The 18,101-nt window shown below is 39.8% G+C and overlaps 1 protein-coding gene across 12 annotated transcripts in view; it reads left to right on the top strand.

The window, feature by feature from the left end:
* PUM2 (pumilio RNA binding family member 2) overlaps positions 1-18,101 on the top strand; it is a 67,288-nt gene that overhangs the window by 36,786 nt on the left and 12,401 nt on the right. For 9 of the 12 annotated variants that reach the window (XM_021393165.1, XM_021393164.1, XM_021393172.1 and 6 more), the window contains 4 exons: positions 435-573; positions 5,858-6,001; positions 6,921-7,202; positions 11,850-12,086. In XM_021393165.1, coding sequence (XP_021248840.1) covers positions 435-573; positions 5,858-6,001; positions 6,921-7,202; positions 11,850-12,086 — 802 coding nt within the window. The remainder of the gene's footprint in view (positions 1-434; positions 574-5,857; positions 6,002-6,920; positions 7,203-11,849; positions 12,087-18,101) is intronic. The other 3 variants (XM_021393168.1, XM_021393169.1, XM_021393176.1) reach the window with 1 other exon arrangement.

The following is an 18,101-nucleotide window of genomic DNA, read 5'->3' as shown; positions in this document are numbered from 1 at the left end:
GTGACTGTTCTCCAGCTGGATTTAACTCCATTCACCACCAGTATTACTCCATTATCCATTCACCACCATTCATTATCAGTAATGTATACAAATAATAAATTATTTGTAAGGGAAAGACAGGTGTTCAGTTTCTAGATAATCTGAATCATAAACGTTACCACTCTTCCAGATTTTCTTCCTTCCTTTATCCATTGATACCATTGGCAGAGTGTGAGATCAAAGCAGAGCACGTACATTGTCATGACCGTCAGCAGATTGGTTTATGCTTTTTATTCTTTGAATTTAAGTGTTCTTGAAACTGATACAGTGGAGTATTCAAATAGGAGATTCAGAGCCAAATAGATAGATAAGCAAAGAAACAGTTCCAGGCCTTTTGCAGCATGTAATGGACTTGCTTTCTCTGAAGTAAAGGGTGTCACACTGCTCTGTTTCAGGTTCTGCGTGCTGGAGCAACTCAGCGCCCGCTTACTCCCAGTCAGGGTCAGCAAGGGCAGCAGGCAGAGTCACTTGCAGCAGCTGCAGCAGCAAATCCAGCTTTGGCTTTTGGTCAGGGTCTTGCTACAGGCATGCCAGGTATGTATGTTTATCAGTGATTTGAGAGAATACCCAAAGGTTAAAGTATTGGTGGTGTTAGATCCCAAATCAACTATCAAAATCGTGCTGTGTTTTTGGTAAGCTGCTTAGAATTGAGTTTTGTATAGTTATGTGTTGCTTATGTATTCACACAGATTCCTCAAAGACAAGGAATTCCTCTTGTGTTTTGTCTGCTCATAAATAGATGCACAAGGGGTATCAGGTATTCTGCAGGATGATTTCACAAGAAATGAAGCAACTACTCACTGTCTTAAAAGGTCACAAATTGTCTAAATAGTCTGATGCAACGTGAAGTAATAATTGGTCTTTCTGAAGCATTTTTTCTACCTATGAGTGTGATGATATTTAAAATCTGAAAATGAGAATTCAAAATTAGGAAACTGAGAAGGAAATTAGTGGTTAATTATCTCTGAAGATCATAATGTGCTTAAAGTGGAATTACTCCAAAGCTAAGAGGCTCTGATTCTTTTTTAGTGGGCATGGCTTCTGACATCTGGGGAGTATTATGAGTCTCGGTACTGTGTCATAAATGCGTAATGTGGCGGGCTGAAGTTCAGCATCACTTTAAATGCTGGGTACTGTTACCTGAGCAAAAATAATTTGACCCTTCTTGAATACCAAAATGAAGATTTTTACATAGTTAAATCAGGTGAAGTTGATGGTAGCTGCAAATGCATTTGACTTGTACAGGTTCCGTCCCTTGGTAGCACTGCAGTGGAAATGCCGTGCAGTCTGTAGGATTCAGGTACGGTTTGTTGCTGTGTGCTCTGGGATTGCGTTGTGCACTTTGCGTAGCGGTGGGATTTTGCACCTCTAGCTGCAGAACGGCCTCACCCTGCTCTTCCCGTTTTTATAACAGCAGGTTTTTTTTTCATGGAGTAATGTTTTCAACACTTAGTATCTTTCTTTTCCTAAAACAAGAAATCACCAAGTTGTGCTGTCACAGCACCTCTCGGGTAGTGGCTCTGCACCTCACCAAAGCTCCAGGGAAGGCCTGCAAACAGTGCAGCTCACCAGGGCTGCTGTAGGTATCTTTGCAAAAGCCTTAGAGGCTTAACTGTGCAGTTTCTGTGTGTGCATCTTGTCATTGGATTTTTTTGTTTGTTTGTTTATTTGTGGCTACTTAGTAGTTCTTGTTTTGCACGTGGAGCTTGAGGATTGTGGAGTGGCTTGCACAATTCCATTTCAAATTCTTCAATCCTACTGTGACATGGTACTCAGTACAAGGAATTCTTAAAAACTGGACGGTTTCTCATTAAATGGATGCACAAGACGAAGTCAGAGGGTACGCCCAATTTCATCATATGATCAGTACCCATTTGTCTCTACAAATAAAACAGGGAGGAGGGTTGCACTGAACTTAGGCATCTAGCTTCAGGAATCTCCATGTGACCTCAGCTGCATAAGGAACTGTTGTACTCCATGAGGGTCCAGCTCAAGCATTTGCTCTACAGAGGTTGCAGTTTACCCTAAAACAGCTGCCTAGCAGCTGGCCAGGTGAATCACTCTGAAGGTGTTATTGCCTGAATAGGCCAGGTCAGGCGTAACTTCACTTACACGCTGCATCCACACAGCTCTAGCTGTTGACATGGATGGATCTAGCATGCAGGTGAACATGTATATTAAGTTGTCTGAACTATGTGCATAAAATGTTGAAACCATCAGTTTCTGTTAGTTGGCATTGCGTGTTTTATTACCCAGAATTTGAAGTGTGCCATTGCAGTGGGTTGTACTTTCTTGTACCTCCAGGTAGTATTAAATAGAAGTCAAGTTTAATTGTGGCAGATATACAGAGAGCTAAGAGGTTGGCAAAAATGATAAAGGTTATAGCATATCTAAATCATTTACTGATAGAAAAATAGGTTCTGAATTTGATTTGTGAGAGGAAGAGTCCAGAGAGGAAGCTGTGTCGGGACAGCATAAAGGTTGTAGCAGTACGGTTTTTTGTGAGCTTGAGAGGCTGAAGTGGAGGCTGCAACAGTTAAGGAAAGAAAGAAGACACAGCTGAATGAATTTTCAAGTCTGTGTGCAGAGGAACACAGCTGGGTGTTGGGAACATTCAGAAGGAGAAACTGTAGATTTTCTACACAGAGAGAGAGGACTCAACAGTGACCTGGAAGTTATGCTTCAGAGTAGGGAGAGAGGTTTCAGGATGGTATTGTTAAAAGGGGCAGATAATTGAGTTGGCACTAGGAAGTGTTGTATCTGTTAACTTGAGTAGAGAGAAGTGACAAAACTTTGACATATGGTTGGCTTAAACCTGAGTCATCGGTGAGGGAAGCTGCATAGAGGGAAGGGAGTAGGAGCTTTCCAGTGACAGACACTGAAGAAATTACTGGATGGGTAGGAGATACACAGAATTGGTTGCAAGAGCCAAAGAACAGATTTCCTCTTGTTCTCTCGTTCTTTAAGAACATTTAAAGTTTGTGTGAAAAGAATGCAAAAAGTTTTTGAAGGGTGGTTTTGGAGACATTTGGAAATCATTTCAGTGAAGCAGAACACTAGTAAACTAGGTTGTTTTGATATTCCCCATTGATCTTGACACAGTAAATGTAGATAGAGCAGTTGAGTTCTGAGATAACAGATGTGATTAGGATAGAATTAGGAAGCAAGGAGTATGTTTGTTGTTGCAGTATAAGGCCACAGGAAGCTTGAATGTGAAGTCACTGAAATGAGCTCTGATAGTTGTTAATTTGAGGGGAAAATTGCATAGCCGCAGGGAAGGGATGATTTGACAGAGAGGTAATAAAAAATGAAACATGAGGAGAGAGAATTAGCGGGGAGAAGACCTGGCAAATCACCATCGTACCTATGATAAGAGAGAAATAGTGTCTGTGTCTGTGCTTACTTGACTGTTTGGAGTAGGCTGCAAAGTTTGTAGAATACTGCCCAATGGGGGAAGGGAAAGCAAAAGATGAAAATTTTGTGATGAGAGCTTCTGTTCTTCAGTTTGAAATCATGTTTGTGATGTCCAAGCAAATGATTTCGTAGCCTATTTTTGAGGTTCTAGTCGCACTTAGCAAAGTCTCAGCTATTTAACTAATAGTGTCTACACTGCTTTGTTCTAGCAGCTTGAGTAGGAAGCTGAGAGCTCTGCTATTCTGGATCGGAGTGCATTCACTTCAGAGGTTCGGAGTAGGGGAGCACCCATCAGTTCTCATACGTAGTTTGGGCCTTCTGTGATGGACTGTCTTGACGCTGGTGACCTAGCCCATTGATTTTTAATGCTTGCCATTATCTTATACCAGCCACAAACGAGTGTCAAGCATTTTGTAACGCAAAGGGCAAGTGTAAGTTGCTTTTGTTATTTAATTCAGCAGTCATCCTAATCAGTCACTTCAGAAAAACTAAAAGTAATACAGTAAATTGCATTATTTCAATCCCAGTAAACTTAATTACTATAATTCAGTGTAAATTTTCTGAATGATTTTTTTTCCTTCCTCCCACCCCAAGTATTTCACATTGGAAGATAGGATTGTTTACATTATCTGGGCCTGAAGTCATTTAAAATGCTGTGTATTAGTTAGAGATGAGCAGAAGGGTGTAAATACGTGCTCAGTCCTTTTTTATATAGTTACAGCATTATCTGTGGGTTTGAACATCTGGAGGGGGTGGGTGGACTGAGCAAATCCTGGTAAGTGTTAACCAACTCCGAGTTCTGAAAACGTGATTTTCTGTGCTACAGCAGTAACCAATAGCAGCACCAACGTGATCTTACAAACTGAACGTGCTATGAGTAAAAGTATAAACAGAGTAGGTAATTAAATATTACTAATTATGTCATAATGTATGTGGTATTTTTCCTAATATCACATAATCTTCCAGCACTCTCTTCTGAGTTCTCTGCTGAACTGTACTAAACCAGGTGGCTGTCATTCTCATTTTTCCCTAGCTTGGGAAGTTAGTAGCCTCAGTGGTGAAGACGATAGAGCTGCACAACTCAGTTTTCTAGGTAAAAACAGTCAGTGGCACCTGTAGTTCAGGTTTCCTAACCCATTTCATTGTAAGACCCTGCTTTGGTTGTTTTTAACTAGCTGAACTTCTGGACAGATTGTGCAGAAAGACATTTCTGTGTTGGCAGCGAGGAAAGAGATTGCAAATGCACCTGAAATTCAAAGCAGGTGGTGAGCAGTGGGAGCAGACATGTTCAGAGTGCTAGTAATGACAGCTTTGCATAACCAGTACTGTGCATTCATCTCAAACGTGGGATCGAACCTGAAGTTCTGGGTTTTCATCGCCCCTCTCCTCTTTGGTTAATATCTGAGATTCCTTTGTATCTTCGGATTTGAAGATTCGGTTTCCTGCACAGCCACTGTGCTGTTAGCACCTGTTGTTATGAGCTCTGGTTTTGAAGCAGGCCATCTGATCAGCAGAGATTGGACATCTTGTTTTAGAAACTGAGGAGAACAGAATATGACTCAGGAGCCCCGTGAAGAAGATACTTACCTGGAATTAGAGGTCCTCGTGTTCAGGGAGAACTTGTTTCAGATAGAACATGAGGGCGGATGCCCTCTGTTAGACCTAGTTCTGAACGCACATATTGATTTTCTTCCTTCATTCATGTCTTGTTCTTCCTGTTACTTTTGTTTTTCTCTTTTCAACCCTTCTTCATCTTTCTCTACCAGTTCCAACTCTATCGGCTGAGTGAAATTCTACTTGGAGTACAGTCTGTGTTCTGCACCAGTGACCTAGACTAGATCATTTTGGTCCTTTTCAGAAGTACTCCTGCACATGGAGCACTCCTTTCCTAATGTATTTTTGTAGACAAACTTTTAAATGGGGACAGGTAATGTAAGGAATGGCCTAATTTGCATTTAGTTCAGCCCTCCAATTGTGTAGGTTTCAATACTTTTTCAGTGCAAGAGAGTTGTAGAATATTCTAAACTGCTTGAAGAAGCTGGTTCAGTAGTACTCTGATGGTGCCAAGTTGCAGTGCTCCCGTACCTTTTCGACTGTAGTATTTGGAAACTCCATTTGTTAACCTTGAAGATAAACATACAACTTGAAATTGCTAAATCTAGCTACTGTTCTAGGTTTATTAAAATGATATAGAAAGTTCCTAAGATTGTATAAGATTTTTGGCGCTCTTTTACAATATTAATTGTTCTTTTTTCATTTGATGTTTGGTTGATGTTCTGAGGTACTATGGCAAAAATGCTGTTTTCTCCCTTACAGTTTGTTGCCAAGATATTTCAGTGAGAGAAGAAATGGTGACTATTCAAGACCGTGCGTGCTACTAATTCTTGTATTTTGTGTTGTGTAGGCTATCAAGTACTAGCTCCCACTGCCTATTATGATCAGACTGGTGCCTTAGTAGTAGGCCCTGGAGCAAGAACTGGCCTTGGAGCACCAGTCAGATTGGTGGCCTCAACTCCTGTTATAATCAGCTCTGCAGCAGCACAAGCAGGTAAGTATTTGATCTTCGTGGAGATTTCTTCCCTGTTTGTATGGAATCTTAGCAGCAGTGTTAGTTGACCAGCATTTCATACTGTTGATGTGGTTCATACGCACCCTTCCATTTGTGAAGGATACATCACGTGCTGTATCTTATTGTCACGTCTGCTGTTGTATCATTTTCTCCTTTCCTCTCCCCATGCATATAACATGCACTTCTCATCACTTCTCATAATGGTGTCCTCTAGGAAGCATCATTTCATTGCTTCGGCCTGGCAGAAGATGATGGAATACTCTGGGGCCTTGCTATGCTTTTCTTATGAAAGTTGCTGGGGTTTTTTGTTTGTTTTGCTTTGTTTTATTTTTAGTGAGAAGTATGGCAAGGAAAAAAGTACAGAAGGGATAAGCAGAAGAGGAGAATTAGTTACATGAAAAGTCTCTAGTTTTCTTTTTATTAGGGGCAGAGTCTGGCCCCGCTTTATTAAACAACTGTATTTATTGTATTTATTAAATTAAAATCCAAAATATTAACATAAGATGAATTAATTTGTTTAGAAGATGAGATTTTAAGTCGATCTGTAAGCTTCTTGCTCTGACATTAGTTGTCTTTGAATGCTAGCTGTAACTCTGCTGTTGTGAGTTTGAATATCAAAGCGGAGTTCAGTAGACAGTAATGTTTACAGGTTTACCCTGAAAGTTCCTTCCATTACATTACCTATCCTGCAGCCTTGATTAGCTTCCAACATATGCTGTCTTATTTTTCTTTTTCCTTGGGTAATTGACTGTATAATAAATTTTCTTTTAGTCTTTTAATGTGTGAATTTCCGTTTGTTTAAGAGGGTTTCATAAAGATAAGATTTAGACCTGAATAGTCCATTTTCAGTCAGAAATGTTTGAGAGAGTAATTATGATTGAAAACGTGTGTTTTACAGCTGCAGCTGCTTCAGCTGGAGGAACAGCAAACAATCTCACGGGAGCCACGAACGGTCTATTTCGGCCACTTGGTGCCCAGCCACAACAACAGCAACAGCAAACAAATAGTAGCCTACAATCCAATTCATTTTATGGCAGTAACTCTTTGACCAATAACTCCCCAAACAGTTCCCTTTTTTCACATGGTCCTGGCCAACCAGGAAGTACATCTCTTGGCTTTGGAAGTAGCAGCTCCTTAGGAGCAGCTATCGGCTCTGCACTTGGTGGATTTGGCTCATCAGGTAGGTTGGTAACGTAGTGAGGAAATGGTGAGACTTGTGTGTTAAGGGAAAAAATGTATTTGTATCCAGATACGTGATAGACACGTACATTTCCAAAAACAATGTTGAAAAAAGAGTATGGAAATTTAAAGCAAATTTTAGGGGAAGTAAAAGGGGCTTAAATTCACTCTGTGTACAAGATGAATTTTTGAAAAATACCTTCTAGTTGTAGATATCTCTAAAATATTTTTTTCTATTGAGTGTTGTACTTTGCCCCAGGACTTTGTTCGCTTTTTCCAGTAGGTTTATTTTTGTTCTTTATTTGCAAACGAAGTCTTCATTTTGTGTTTCAATTAACAACTGATTATTTTTAGGAATTGCATTATTTTGTTGTACTTCTCATGTTAGGAAAATTTCCTTTTTCTTTATTTAATAAACTGCTTCTGATAGTCTAAATTTGATCTAATATTGTAGTGCTTCTAGTTTTAGGCTGTGATCATGGAGAGACTTGATATCTAGGAGTAGTCCTTGTTAATTCCAGTAGATTTAATCTTACATACATTTAATCAGTTTGGAGCCTGACATTCTTGCAACAGATCCTCCTCAATATTATCAACCCATTTGTGTTGTTAAAAAAAAAAATTAAAAACATCATTTTGTATACTCTGTGGCAGCAATTTATTCTCACAGTTTTCAAATACACAAGGTAGGTTTTCCTATATTTAAGAGTCAGTGTTAGTAAGAGGAATGAAGTAATCTTTTCTAAACATTTCCTGTGGCTATTCATGCTACGTTCTAAGTTACAGAACCGAATTGCTTAGTGCTGTTATTATTTTGAGATATGTGAGCCCTGTTTTTAATCTTGCATATCTTGCAGATGAGTAGAAATTGGGAGGAAAAGAAATAGTACTTTAACAGTATTTTTCAAAGCAAAACGCCCCACAGGAAATGAAAAAATGTTGAAAGAAATGTAGAAATAGTGACTGTTCTTACAGGATAGCTTAGTGAATGGAAAAACAGAAAGAAAAACGCACCCCTCAGTGCTAAAATGTGATACCTTTCATTTGGTTATCAAAGTGGAGGGGCATGGTGACATCACATGCCGCGTTCCAGCACTGAGATCTTCTCAGTATTGTTTTTCTCAAAATTACCTAAACGTTTCCCCGCTTTAACAAAGCTAATGATGGAAAATCTAGAGTCAAGTTTTTATGCTGGTCCTCCCTAATCTCTTGACTTCAAATAGTGCCATTTTCAATTTAAGAAAAAAAGGCACTCAGATGTGTAGGGTTAATAATTTTCCGTGGTATCACAGCAGGTAAATTTTATTGCCAGAATAATCGCGCTAAGTGCTGTATTTTGTAATACAGACCTTTTCCTGAGCTACCTGTAGATTTCAGTGAATTCTCAGCAGCCGTATTTCGCTCTAGATAAAGTTTTATTTCATTGATAGATCTGGTCATTAAAAAATATCTGCGTAGTTAATGCAGTGCACCCATTTCAAGTCTCTAGGTAGAATACTTTCAAGCCATGGAAGTCTTTATCCATCATTATCACTAAGACCTCCATACTATACTGATTTTAGTTGTATATCTATCTAAGAAGAAATAGAACAGTTATTTATTGCTGGCACAAGAGATTATGCCGTTGTCTTGTGGCAAAGTTCAGTTCCAGAGCTTTGTCCAAAGCCTTCAGCGTAGACAGCACATGCTGAAATCTTGCAGTGGTGTCATAGCTGATGTCCACGTGGTAGTTTCCACAGAGAAGCAGGAAGCTCGTGTTTTTGCAGTTGAGAAGTGCTGATGAAAGGTGCTACCTAAACTCTAAATGCTTCTAGGTGGTATTACTGCAATAAAGTATATTGAAAGTGCCCTCCTGCTAAGTATGAACTGTACTTGCCTTAACAGTCACTTAAAAATATACTTCTTATAACAACGGCAAAGGAGGCTTCTGAGCTGTAATGCATATATGAATTGAATTGCGCAGATTGAGTAAAAATGTTAATGCATATTGAGGCAAATGGAGAACAAACTTCAGTTTTGATTTGCCAAAGCTTTGACTTATTGGTAACTCCTCTAACCATGTTGTAAGAGTTGAATGTCAGTTAAAGGACATCCGTGTAAACTGGCAGGTGGTAGTACAGGTCTTGTCCTACTGCCCCTTAAGTGTTCTCAATTGCTGCAAGGGGAAAAAAAAAAATAGCCTTGTGAAGGAAAACAAGAAAAAGGCAAAGGGGAGCATGTTCTAGCTGACCGACTGAAGAACAAAGCAGAAAATAGGAAGAGGCAAGCGTATGTAAATGGCTGTACGCATGTTGCCGTCCTCTGTTTTTTTATAAAGTTATTCATGCTCCAATTTGAAGATTCAGGTACACGATAAGGTGCTGCAGCTTAACAGGTAACTGAGAATTGGATCAACTATGGCAGCTTCCCGGATGTCTGTCTACCTTTGGCTCGTAACAGATGGGACTGCATTAGCTTAGTGGTAAGGAGGGCAGAGTTAATGCAGTTTATCTTCTTTCTTTGAGCTTTGTGTATGTGTAAAGATGCAGTTTGGCTGGTTCATGGTAACTTGTTAAGCTGCAGTACTCTAGCTGAATAAGAAACACTAAAGGTTAGCTTTTTTTTGCCCATAGTCGGTTGGAAAAATAACAATCCATTGTGTAGCATTGGATTAACACTCACGTGGTTCATCAACTGAGACAGAACCTGTAGGGCTAGTCGCAAATCTTAAGATTTCTTTCAGCTGTTACCTTAATTTGCTCTTCTGATGTCTTAATCCCCTTGCCTAGTTAGTCCAGTACCTTTTCTTCCTTGCTTCTCCTCCAGTACGTCTGCATTACTAGTTTTCAGGCAACCTCCTGCCCCCTGTCTGTGTCTGTTTCTGCTTGTACTGTGTGATGTTCCCATTACCAGCTTTACTGTTCCAGTCTCGTTGACCCACAGTCACATACACCTTCTGTAGCCTAACTTTTCATCAGATCTTCTTTCTTTTTCGTCCTGAATTCTACTACTTTTGAAATTGCTTGCCAGTTTTCTTGCAATCTCCCTGTTGGCTCCTTTGACCTTTCTCCTCCTGGTTTCTTTTTTCTGGTGCTGGTGGGTTTTTTTTTTGGTTTTTTTTTTTGCTTGGTCTATTTCTTGTGTTTGTTTTCTGTCTCCTCTGCATTTGAAGTAGATAACTTGCTTTCCACACTGCCTGATGGATCTTCTAAGGAGGAGGTCTTGGACAGCATTTGGAGTCCATTTTTGGCATGGTACACAAGCCTAGAAGTACAATTACAGGAAAACCATTATTGTCCATCTCAGACATGCCATGAATGGGCAGGAGAGTTTTCAGCTGTGAATCTGTACCAGATCTCTGCTGAGTTTCTCTGAAATGTGATTCCAGTAAGATTTCTAGCTCAAAGAGAGCATGAAAATAAAGGTCTCCTGTTGCTAGCATGTTATCTGAGTATGTGAAAGTGTTCAGTCTCCTATTATTTGACAAATTGATTATTTTTGTAAAGGTGAAGCATCTTTCCTTTCCCAGTTTCCTGAAATGGCTGTGTTGTTTGTGCAGAACTTCTCTGAACAATTTGATCCGAGCTGAAACTGCCAAGAAAAATGTTAGCCAAGTTGCTGATGTTGAGAGAAAAGAAATTCTAGTGTCTCCGAGTGGGAGGAATCAGGAGGCCTTTATGTTGGACCATGCTGTTGGCTGTAGTATGAGGGTACCCTGCTATGGGTAAAGATTATGGAAGTATAAACTTTGGCCTTTTCCTAAATTGAAGCATAAAACAGTCTTCCTGATTCAGCTTATGTTACCCAGATATCCATAATCCCGGTTCACTGATGTAATAATGTTCCAGTGTTTAAAATAGGCACTGTAGTTAACTATTACACAAGTATGCAACAGATGGACTTCAACATTTCTAAAATCTTTCTGTTGTTCTCCTAATTTGTCCTAGACTGTTCATCGCCTTGCTGAATGATGCTGTGCAGGATAACCAGTCCTTCACTAATACTCTGTTAGCCGCAGCTTCTAGTCTCATTTGTTTTTCAGAAATAGTGCTAGCAGTAGAGTTACGTTTTGAGTTTCTCCCTTCAGTTTTCCTATCTCTGCTCTGCTTCTCTTCTTCTTAGCCTGCTCTGTCTTTATAATATCTTTATGAAACGCTTCTTTTAAGAATCATTATTCTCCCAGGGAATTTTTAGTAGTCATTTTTTCCTACAGGTGAGGGGTTCACAAACGAGGAAGTTCAGAAACAGCTGAACAGCAACATAGATTATTTTCTGAACCCATGAAAGTAAAGAAGTTGTTTTTAGCCTTTTGCCTGCACTCAAGTATTGCTGTCTGTTAATTTCTGATGGGAAAATTGCTTAAAGAGTTTAGTGGGAATATCTCGAGAACCGCTCACTATATGCAGTCGCTCTGTAATCTCATAAAGCCTGAAGCCCAAGGTGTTAAAATGGAGTACTACAACATTACCGCGAGAAGTCTAGAATGAAATGTGGTGTTTATACCCACTTAGATTTACTTAAAAGCATGTGTGGTTATCACAGTAATTGTCTTTGTCATAATGATTGCTGTAATTATTGTGATCGCATCTGTTATTGCCCAGCTGTAGTTGGGGATTAGGTTTTATTCAGTTGACACTGTGTAATTAGGGTCTTTTTATTTCTTCTTCAGTTGGCAGTTCTGCAAGTAGTAGTGCCACAAGGAGAGATTCTCTATCTACTAGCTCTGACTTGTACAAAAGATCTAGTAGCAGCCTAGCACCCATAGGGCAGCCATTTTACAATAGTCTGGGATTTTCCTCCTCTCCAAGTCCAATAGGCATGCCTCTGCCAAGCCAAACTCCAGGACATTCACTTACGCCACCGCCATCACTTTCATCACATGGATCCTCATCCAGTTTGCATTTAGGTAAAAAAAACAAAAACAAAAAAACAAAAACGAAAAAAAACAGAACACGTTTTGTTTGTATGTGTGTATGTATTTCTATGTGTAAAATATGTGTTGCATAAGAGATGTCACATTACCTTTGCTGTTAAAACAGTTTTGTAACGAAGAGGGCCCGTTCCTGGGGGTTGGAGAGCACAGTCATACGGTCACTGGTTTGACAGCGGAGGGCGCTCAGCTTTTGTGCCCTATTGGGCCAACAGCTGATTTTTCTTCCCTTCTGTAAGCCTGATAGAGAGCCCAGTAAGACTTACCGCTCCTTCATGTGGTGTTGCTTCCTGCAATACGATGGGCAGAGGTGCAGTGTTCTCATTTGTACTTCAGAGTATTACCGCTTCAAGAACATTTTAAGGTGATTTTTTTGTTGTTGTTGTTGAACGGTGAAGTGACTTTCACTGCTGCCCCTTACCATAACAATGTGGAAAAGTTCTCAATGTGATATGTATTAAAGGGTAATTTGGAATGGGTGGGCTTTATGGCCCACGCGCTGTGCCGGGAAGATGAGTGCTTACCGCCAGCTGGTGGAAGAAAAGAAAATGCATTTATGAGAGAAATAGCAAAGGCTTTGTCAGAGGTGGCTCTTTGGTTATCAGAGATATTTTTAAGGTACGGTGACGGTAATCTTAGAAATTTGTCAGTCAGATGATGCGGGAGCTCAACCTCTTAAAAATAAATGAGAAAACCAAAATGTCAAGAAACTCCACCACGGCCTACAGTATTTTTAGAAGAGAAGGCCTCTACCCTGAGGTAACTTAATGCAACTTTACCTTTTTTCACTGCAGATGTGGTCATTTAATTCGGATGCTAAAATTGTACTGATGTAGTGATGAGCTGAGTTGCCTGTTGCTCTGTTACAGTGCGCTCCAGCGTGCGCTTCTGTTGACGTAGCAGGCAACCTAACCCCTGCACTTCAGTTTATTGCTAATAACACAGGAAAAATAATTGAAGTGCCCACCTACCGAAATACACTTGAAGTGAGAAATGTGTGATTTCTGTAACAATGCTAAAAGTAATTTCAGTATATTACATTTACAGTTCACTATTCCCTTCATGGTTATGTGCTGAATACCCGAAGTAAAACTGGGCGAGGGGATGTTTCAGCACGTTTTATTTTTTTTACTTACCTTTTTTCCTTTTCCAGGTCTACAAAGTGCACCTTTGGGCTGAGACCAAGCATGGAAAGTTTCAGCCCAAATGGAGGCTTTTGAGAAAGTTCTGAACATCTGACAATGGGGTTATCATGGAAATCTTTCTCTTTCTTTCTTTTCGAAGTACTCTCACGATAGTTTTCATATTACTGAAAACTATACTCAGAACAAAATTTGGAAGGCATTATCTAAAATTCAAAATGTTTAATGTTGTGTTGCTTTACATCTGATAAACGCTAAGTGAGCTGCAATCAGTACAGAAGATTGCCTCCGTCAGCAGAAATTGTTAGTAAATACTGATTTGAATCCATTTCAGACTGTTTGGCAGTGTGAGCTAAGTATAACAGTTTGATAAAATCCTGTACAAGATCGGTGTTTAAAGGCCAGAATGTACAGTTGTACTCTGAAAATTGACACAGCATTTTTGGATTCCGTGCTTGCTGCCTTTTCCACACAAAGTGGACTTCATTAATGGGTGCGCTTTTTGCTGCCTTACTGAATCCATCTGAAATCTTGAAATTGAGGCGCTCTGGGATTTTTACATTCACCAAAAATGCAGCGATTTGGTTTTTTAGCATTTGCTGGACTCTGCCCTTTGTGTTACTTCGTTGTGCAGTTACATCCAAGGGGCATCACTGCAAAAAGGCCAGGACTTGTTTGGCTGTCTGTCCTGCTCAGCTTACTCTGCCGTGTTCATCAGCCACTCTGGGAAGATTTCTTGTTTTGTTCTCACATTTAAAAAAATAAAAAAATAAAAATAATAATAAAAAAAAACTTATTCACCCAATAAGAAGCAACACCTGCAATCAAACAGGGAGTGTATTTTGAGAAGGGTGCCATTGTCACGTAGTCACTTTTCAGAGTAGAACAACGTTGTAAGTTCACGTCTGCATGCAGTTTCCATTGGTATTCTGATAATGCCTGTCAAACGCAGCTCTCCCTCCACCTTCAAAACTTGTCCTGCCTGCTTACATGAACAGGTTCAGCTCAGTTTAACTCCTGTTTTAAGATGGGCATCAAACTCGGTTGCTCCTGTTTCAGCCACCAGAATCCTAGAGCACAATACTGGGGAAGGGTGCATGGTTTTATAACCCCTTTGTCAGACACTGCTGCAATTTGTAGCTTAAAAAAAAAGCTTCCCTTTTACAAGAAACTTGTGATATTTTGCTGTTTTTATCTCTTCTCATCAACTCTTAGCCAACATCCTAAAATAGAAATGCACTAATTACCTTGGTCTGGTGTCAGTTTCCCTTTATCTGAAGGGATATATCAGTTGTTTGTAACTGCTTCCTTACTGTAATCGGTCGGAGCAGCAAGGTCATGAATTTGAACTACCCTTTCACTCCCGGGGACAAAGATACGAACGGCAGCGGTCTAAAGACTCCCTTAGGTTGGTAGCTCTTGCTTTGTTGGATGGTGTACTGCCGCATCTTAAGAGCAGGATTCTTAAAATCAGGACTTTGCGAGATAGTTCTTTTCAGTCTGTGCTTTTGTTTGGGTCCGTGTTGTTGAGAAGTGGGTGCTCTGAGTGAGAGCTGAGGCCCTTGGCGTAGCGGTAGGGGAACCTCGCGTTGCCTCTGCTCTGTACCTGCTCGGTAGGACTAGGGCAAACCAGGCACAACGAGCACTCATTGCTTCATAAAGTACCTGTGCATCTGTAGGTACACGTGTGCATGTGTGTGTAGCTCTATTTATTTCCCTTGTGAGAGGGAAATGTTTACTCATTTTAGCTGAGGATGAGATGAGGCTGATGCATTTTACGGATATAAAGGTGCTTTGTAGAAGTCGAGTTGAACGTGTTTATGTACTTCAGTATGTTTTACTGGCAAATAACAGTGCTGACTGGATTTCAACTGCAGTTTCCGTGCAATAAATCTGTTGTACATCTTGGTTAGAAATGGTTGAAAAATGCTTTTGTAATAAGTACTAACAGACTAATGCTATAAAATAAAGCTGCACAGATAGAGTTTTTAATATTTTTAATGTTGTCTTTTATATTAAATATGGTATCTAAGTTGAGGAGTTAGTAATTTGGCATGATTTGTCTCCTTAAAGCTTAGTAAGGCTCCTTTTTAGACAGCTTATGTGTCTTTTATGCCTCTGTGCCTCTTCTTCCCTATGGACTAGCCGCTGGGATTTAGGTTCAATTAAGCTGTAAAACAACTTAATATTAATTGCATCGAGGTCTTCCTGTTACAAGATCAGAAGTGATAGCTAAGTGATTATGCGAAGAACAAACTGCATGCTTTCTTCCCCAGTGGTTTGTGATTGTGTGGATACGCTGATTCCTGATTGCAGTCTTTCAGAATGTCAGCATTTGCAGAGAAGCTTAGGTATTTTTTCCCAAATAGTTGGTAAGAATTAAGCTGCGTTACCTTTCTGGTATGGAATCAGAGCCTGTAAAACAGCGTGATGAGTTCTTGAAGAGCACAAGCATGTGGTAGGTTAACCAGGAGGAGCTGGATAATGAGAACTCAGATTTCAGTTTTTCTAAGCCCTTCCCAGTAGAAGATTTCAGGAAGGAGGAGACCGGTTGTCCTCAGTGTCCACACTAAGGCTTTGCTGGTGGTGGACTGAGATTTTAACGAGGATATAATATTAAATAAACTAGTCCATTGTATATGAGAGTGTATTTGCATGTAGTAAGTACCTGTGACCATAGGGTTGTATTTTGTGGGTTTGATTATTTTTCAGATCTGCAGAGTTGTCACTGAGCTATAACACCGCTGCAGTAAGAAAAGATGATGCTGGAAAACCTAATTGCCTATTAGATCACAGTTTTTACCATAGCATCCAGGGTTTCACAAGCTTAAGCTTGCTGGCCTTTGGAGTGTGACGTACTTCTAGGAATGATGGATATGTTTTCATCTGTCCTGTATTATGATCTGCCTGGTGTGATCATTTCAGGTAGTGTCTCAAGCTAGACAGGAGTCTCTGAATCGCAACGCAGTCTTCTTAAGCCTTAGGAAGGGGCTGTTCCTCAAATTAGACTGAGGAGAGACGTGATAATCTTGAGCATGGAGTGTACCATATGCAAGCAGCTTCACTGTGTGCACACATTCGTTTTTCAAAGGTAGTGAGTTTTTTCTGTTTTAATTGTAATATATATATATATATAAAATGTTCAGACATTTCCTGACCCACGTGTGCAGTTTGATTGCTTATGCTAATCAGAACCCATGCAGTTTGTGATCTTACAATTGAAACTGTCCTGTTAGTTTCTGGCACAGATTGTGCACGTTACCAGTGAAGCGATAGATGTATAGCAATGTCCTATTATGACTTCCTTTGAAATGGGCTTTGCTGCCCTCTCCTGGCATTAAATAGTTACTGCAGAGCATGCACAAGGAAGACAGGTTTCTCGTATATGTTATAATCTAGATCCTAATTTCCATATTTTCCATATTTTCAGCATAATTTCCCTGTTCTTTAGAAGGCTCTTCCTAAAAGAAGAACCACTGTAGAGCATCACTCTGCATCCTGCTTCACTTGCAGAATGTTGGGTATCTTTTTCATTTTTGTTTAAGATGTCACTGTCATCTCTTTTCTAGAAATAGCAATAATCAAAAACTAAGAATGATAGTTACAACTGATTTTTCTGGCTACAAGGAATTAAGAGGATTTAATTGCTTTATAAAAAAAAAACAGTAGTGTGGGACACGAATCACTTACTGATTCTTTATTGATTCTTACCACCGAATTTTGAAAACATAATGCTTTTATTTTAGGACATAATCCCATACAAGGCAGTAAATGTGGTGCTTGGTATTACCTGCAGTGCACTAACATACTGCATTCTGATATTCTGGTCTGACCTTTCAGAAAAGATACTTGAAGCATGAATCTGTTAGCAGCGCACTGTAACTCTGCTGTTGCCTGCCCTTATGAATGCTCAGAGCCAACAGGCTTGGCTAGGCCGCTGTCAGCGGATAGATTTTTTTTTAATCCATTTTGTATTAGAACACCATTCAAACAGCACCTACTGCAATGTGTTTTAAATTCAAGTTCAGATATTCTTCTGTTGACTTTGACAGAATTCTCAGTTACTGTATCACTTTGTAGATAATCTGTTGGGAAGCGGTATTTTTTCCAATTCGTACTCTATAATTCTAGTTTGATTTTTTTGCAGAAGTAAAGTTGGGTTATTATACTCCGCATGTGTAATAGTAGCAGTATTCCTTTGAAAAAAATCATAGTGTAGTTGCAAAAGATGAGTTGTTTTTGTGGTTATGATGATGATTGCTGCTTGCTTTAGAGGGGATAGTGGTGTTCTGGCTAATTTACTGATGGGAGAGCAATATGTGAGACGAAATTCACAGGGCTGAGCTGGCAGCAGTTGGTGACAGCTAGTGAAGGAATGGGACCTAAGCAAAGCAGCTCACTTCTTAGTAAGGAAAGTGAAAGCGTAGTGAGGGGTGCATGTTTTCATAACAAGGCAAGGAGTTGATGTTTTAAAAGGAACTTGAGTTCGATGTATCTTTGGTTGTTTTAGAATTGAGCTATCTTATTTACCTGCTTTGAAATTTGATGTATTTAGTGCTTACAGAGAGGTACCAGACAGAAAGCCTGGGATGCTGAAGTCATCAAATTTCCTGCAGAACAGGTACAGCGTGACGAGAGGCGTTACATGTGCCTTCCCAAAAATGCCCTTTCACTCTATAAATTGACAGAAAGGTACCTCAGTAGGGACTGAAGGGTAGTTCAGATTTCATGGTCTGTTTTGAAACAATTGGCTACTGCTGCTAACAAGAGTATCAATCACTGTTGCTCATAAGAGGAAGTCTGCCCATTAAGCTAAGGCCCACCCAGTTCTGATTTATCTGTAGGCCTG

Source organism: Numida meleagris, chromosome 3 (assembly GCF_002078875.1).
Source record: "Numida meleagris isolate 19003 breed g44 Domestic line chromosome 3, NumMel1.0, whole genome shotgun sequence".
Taxonomy (NCBI): Eukaryota; Metazoa; Chordata; class Aves; order Galliformes; family Numididae; genus Numida; species Numida meleagris.
The sequence above is the reverse complement of the archived record's forward strand: the minus strand, read 5'-3'. Positions and strand labels throughout refer to the sequence as shown.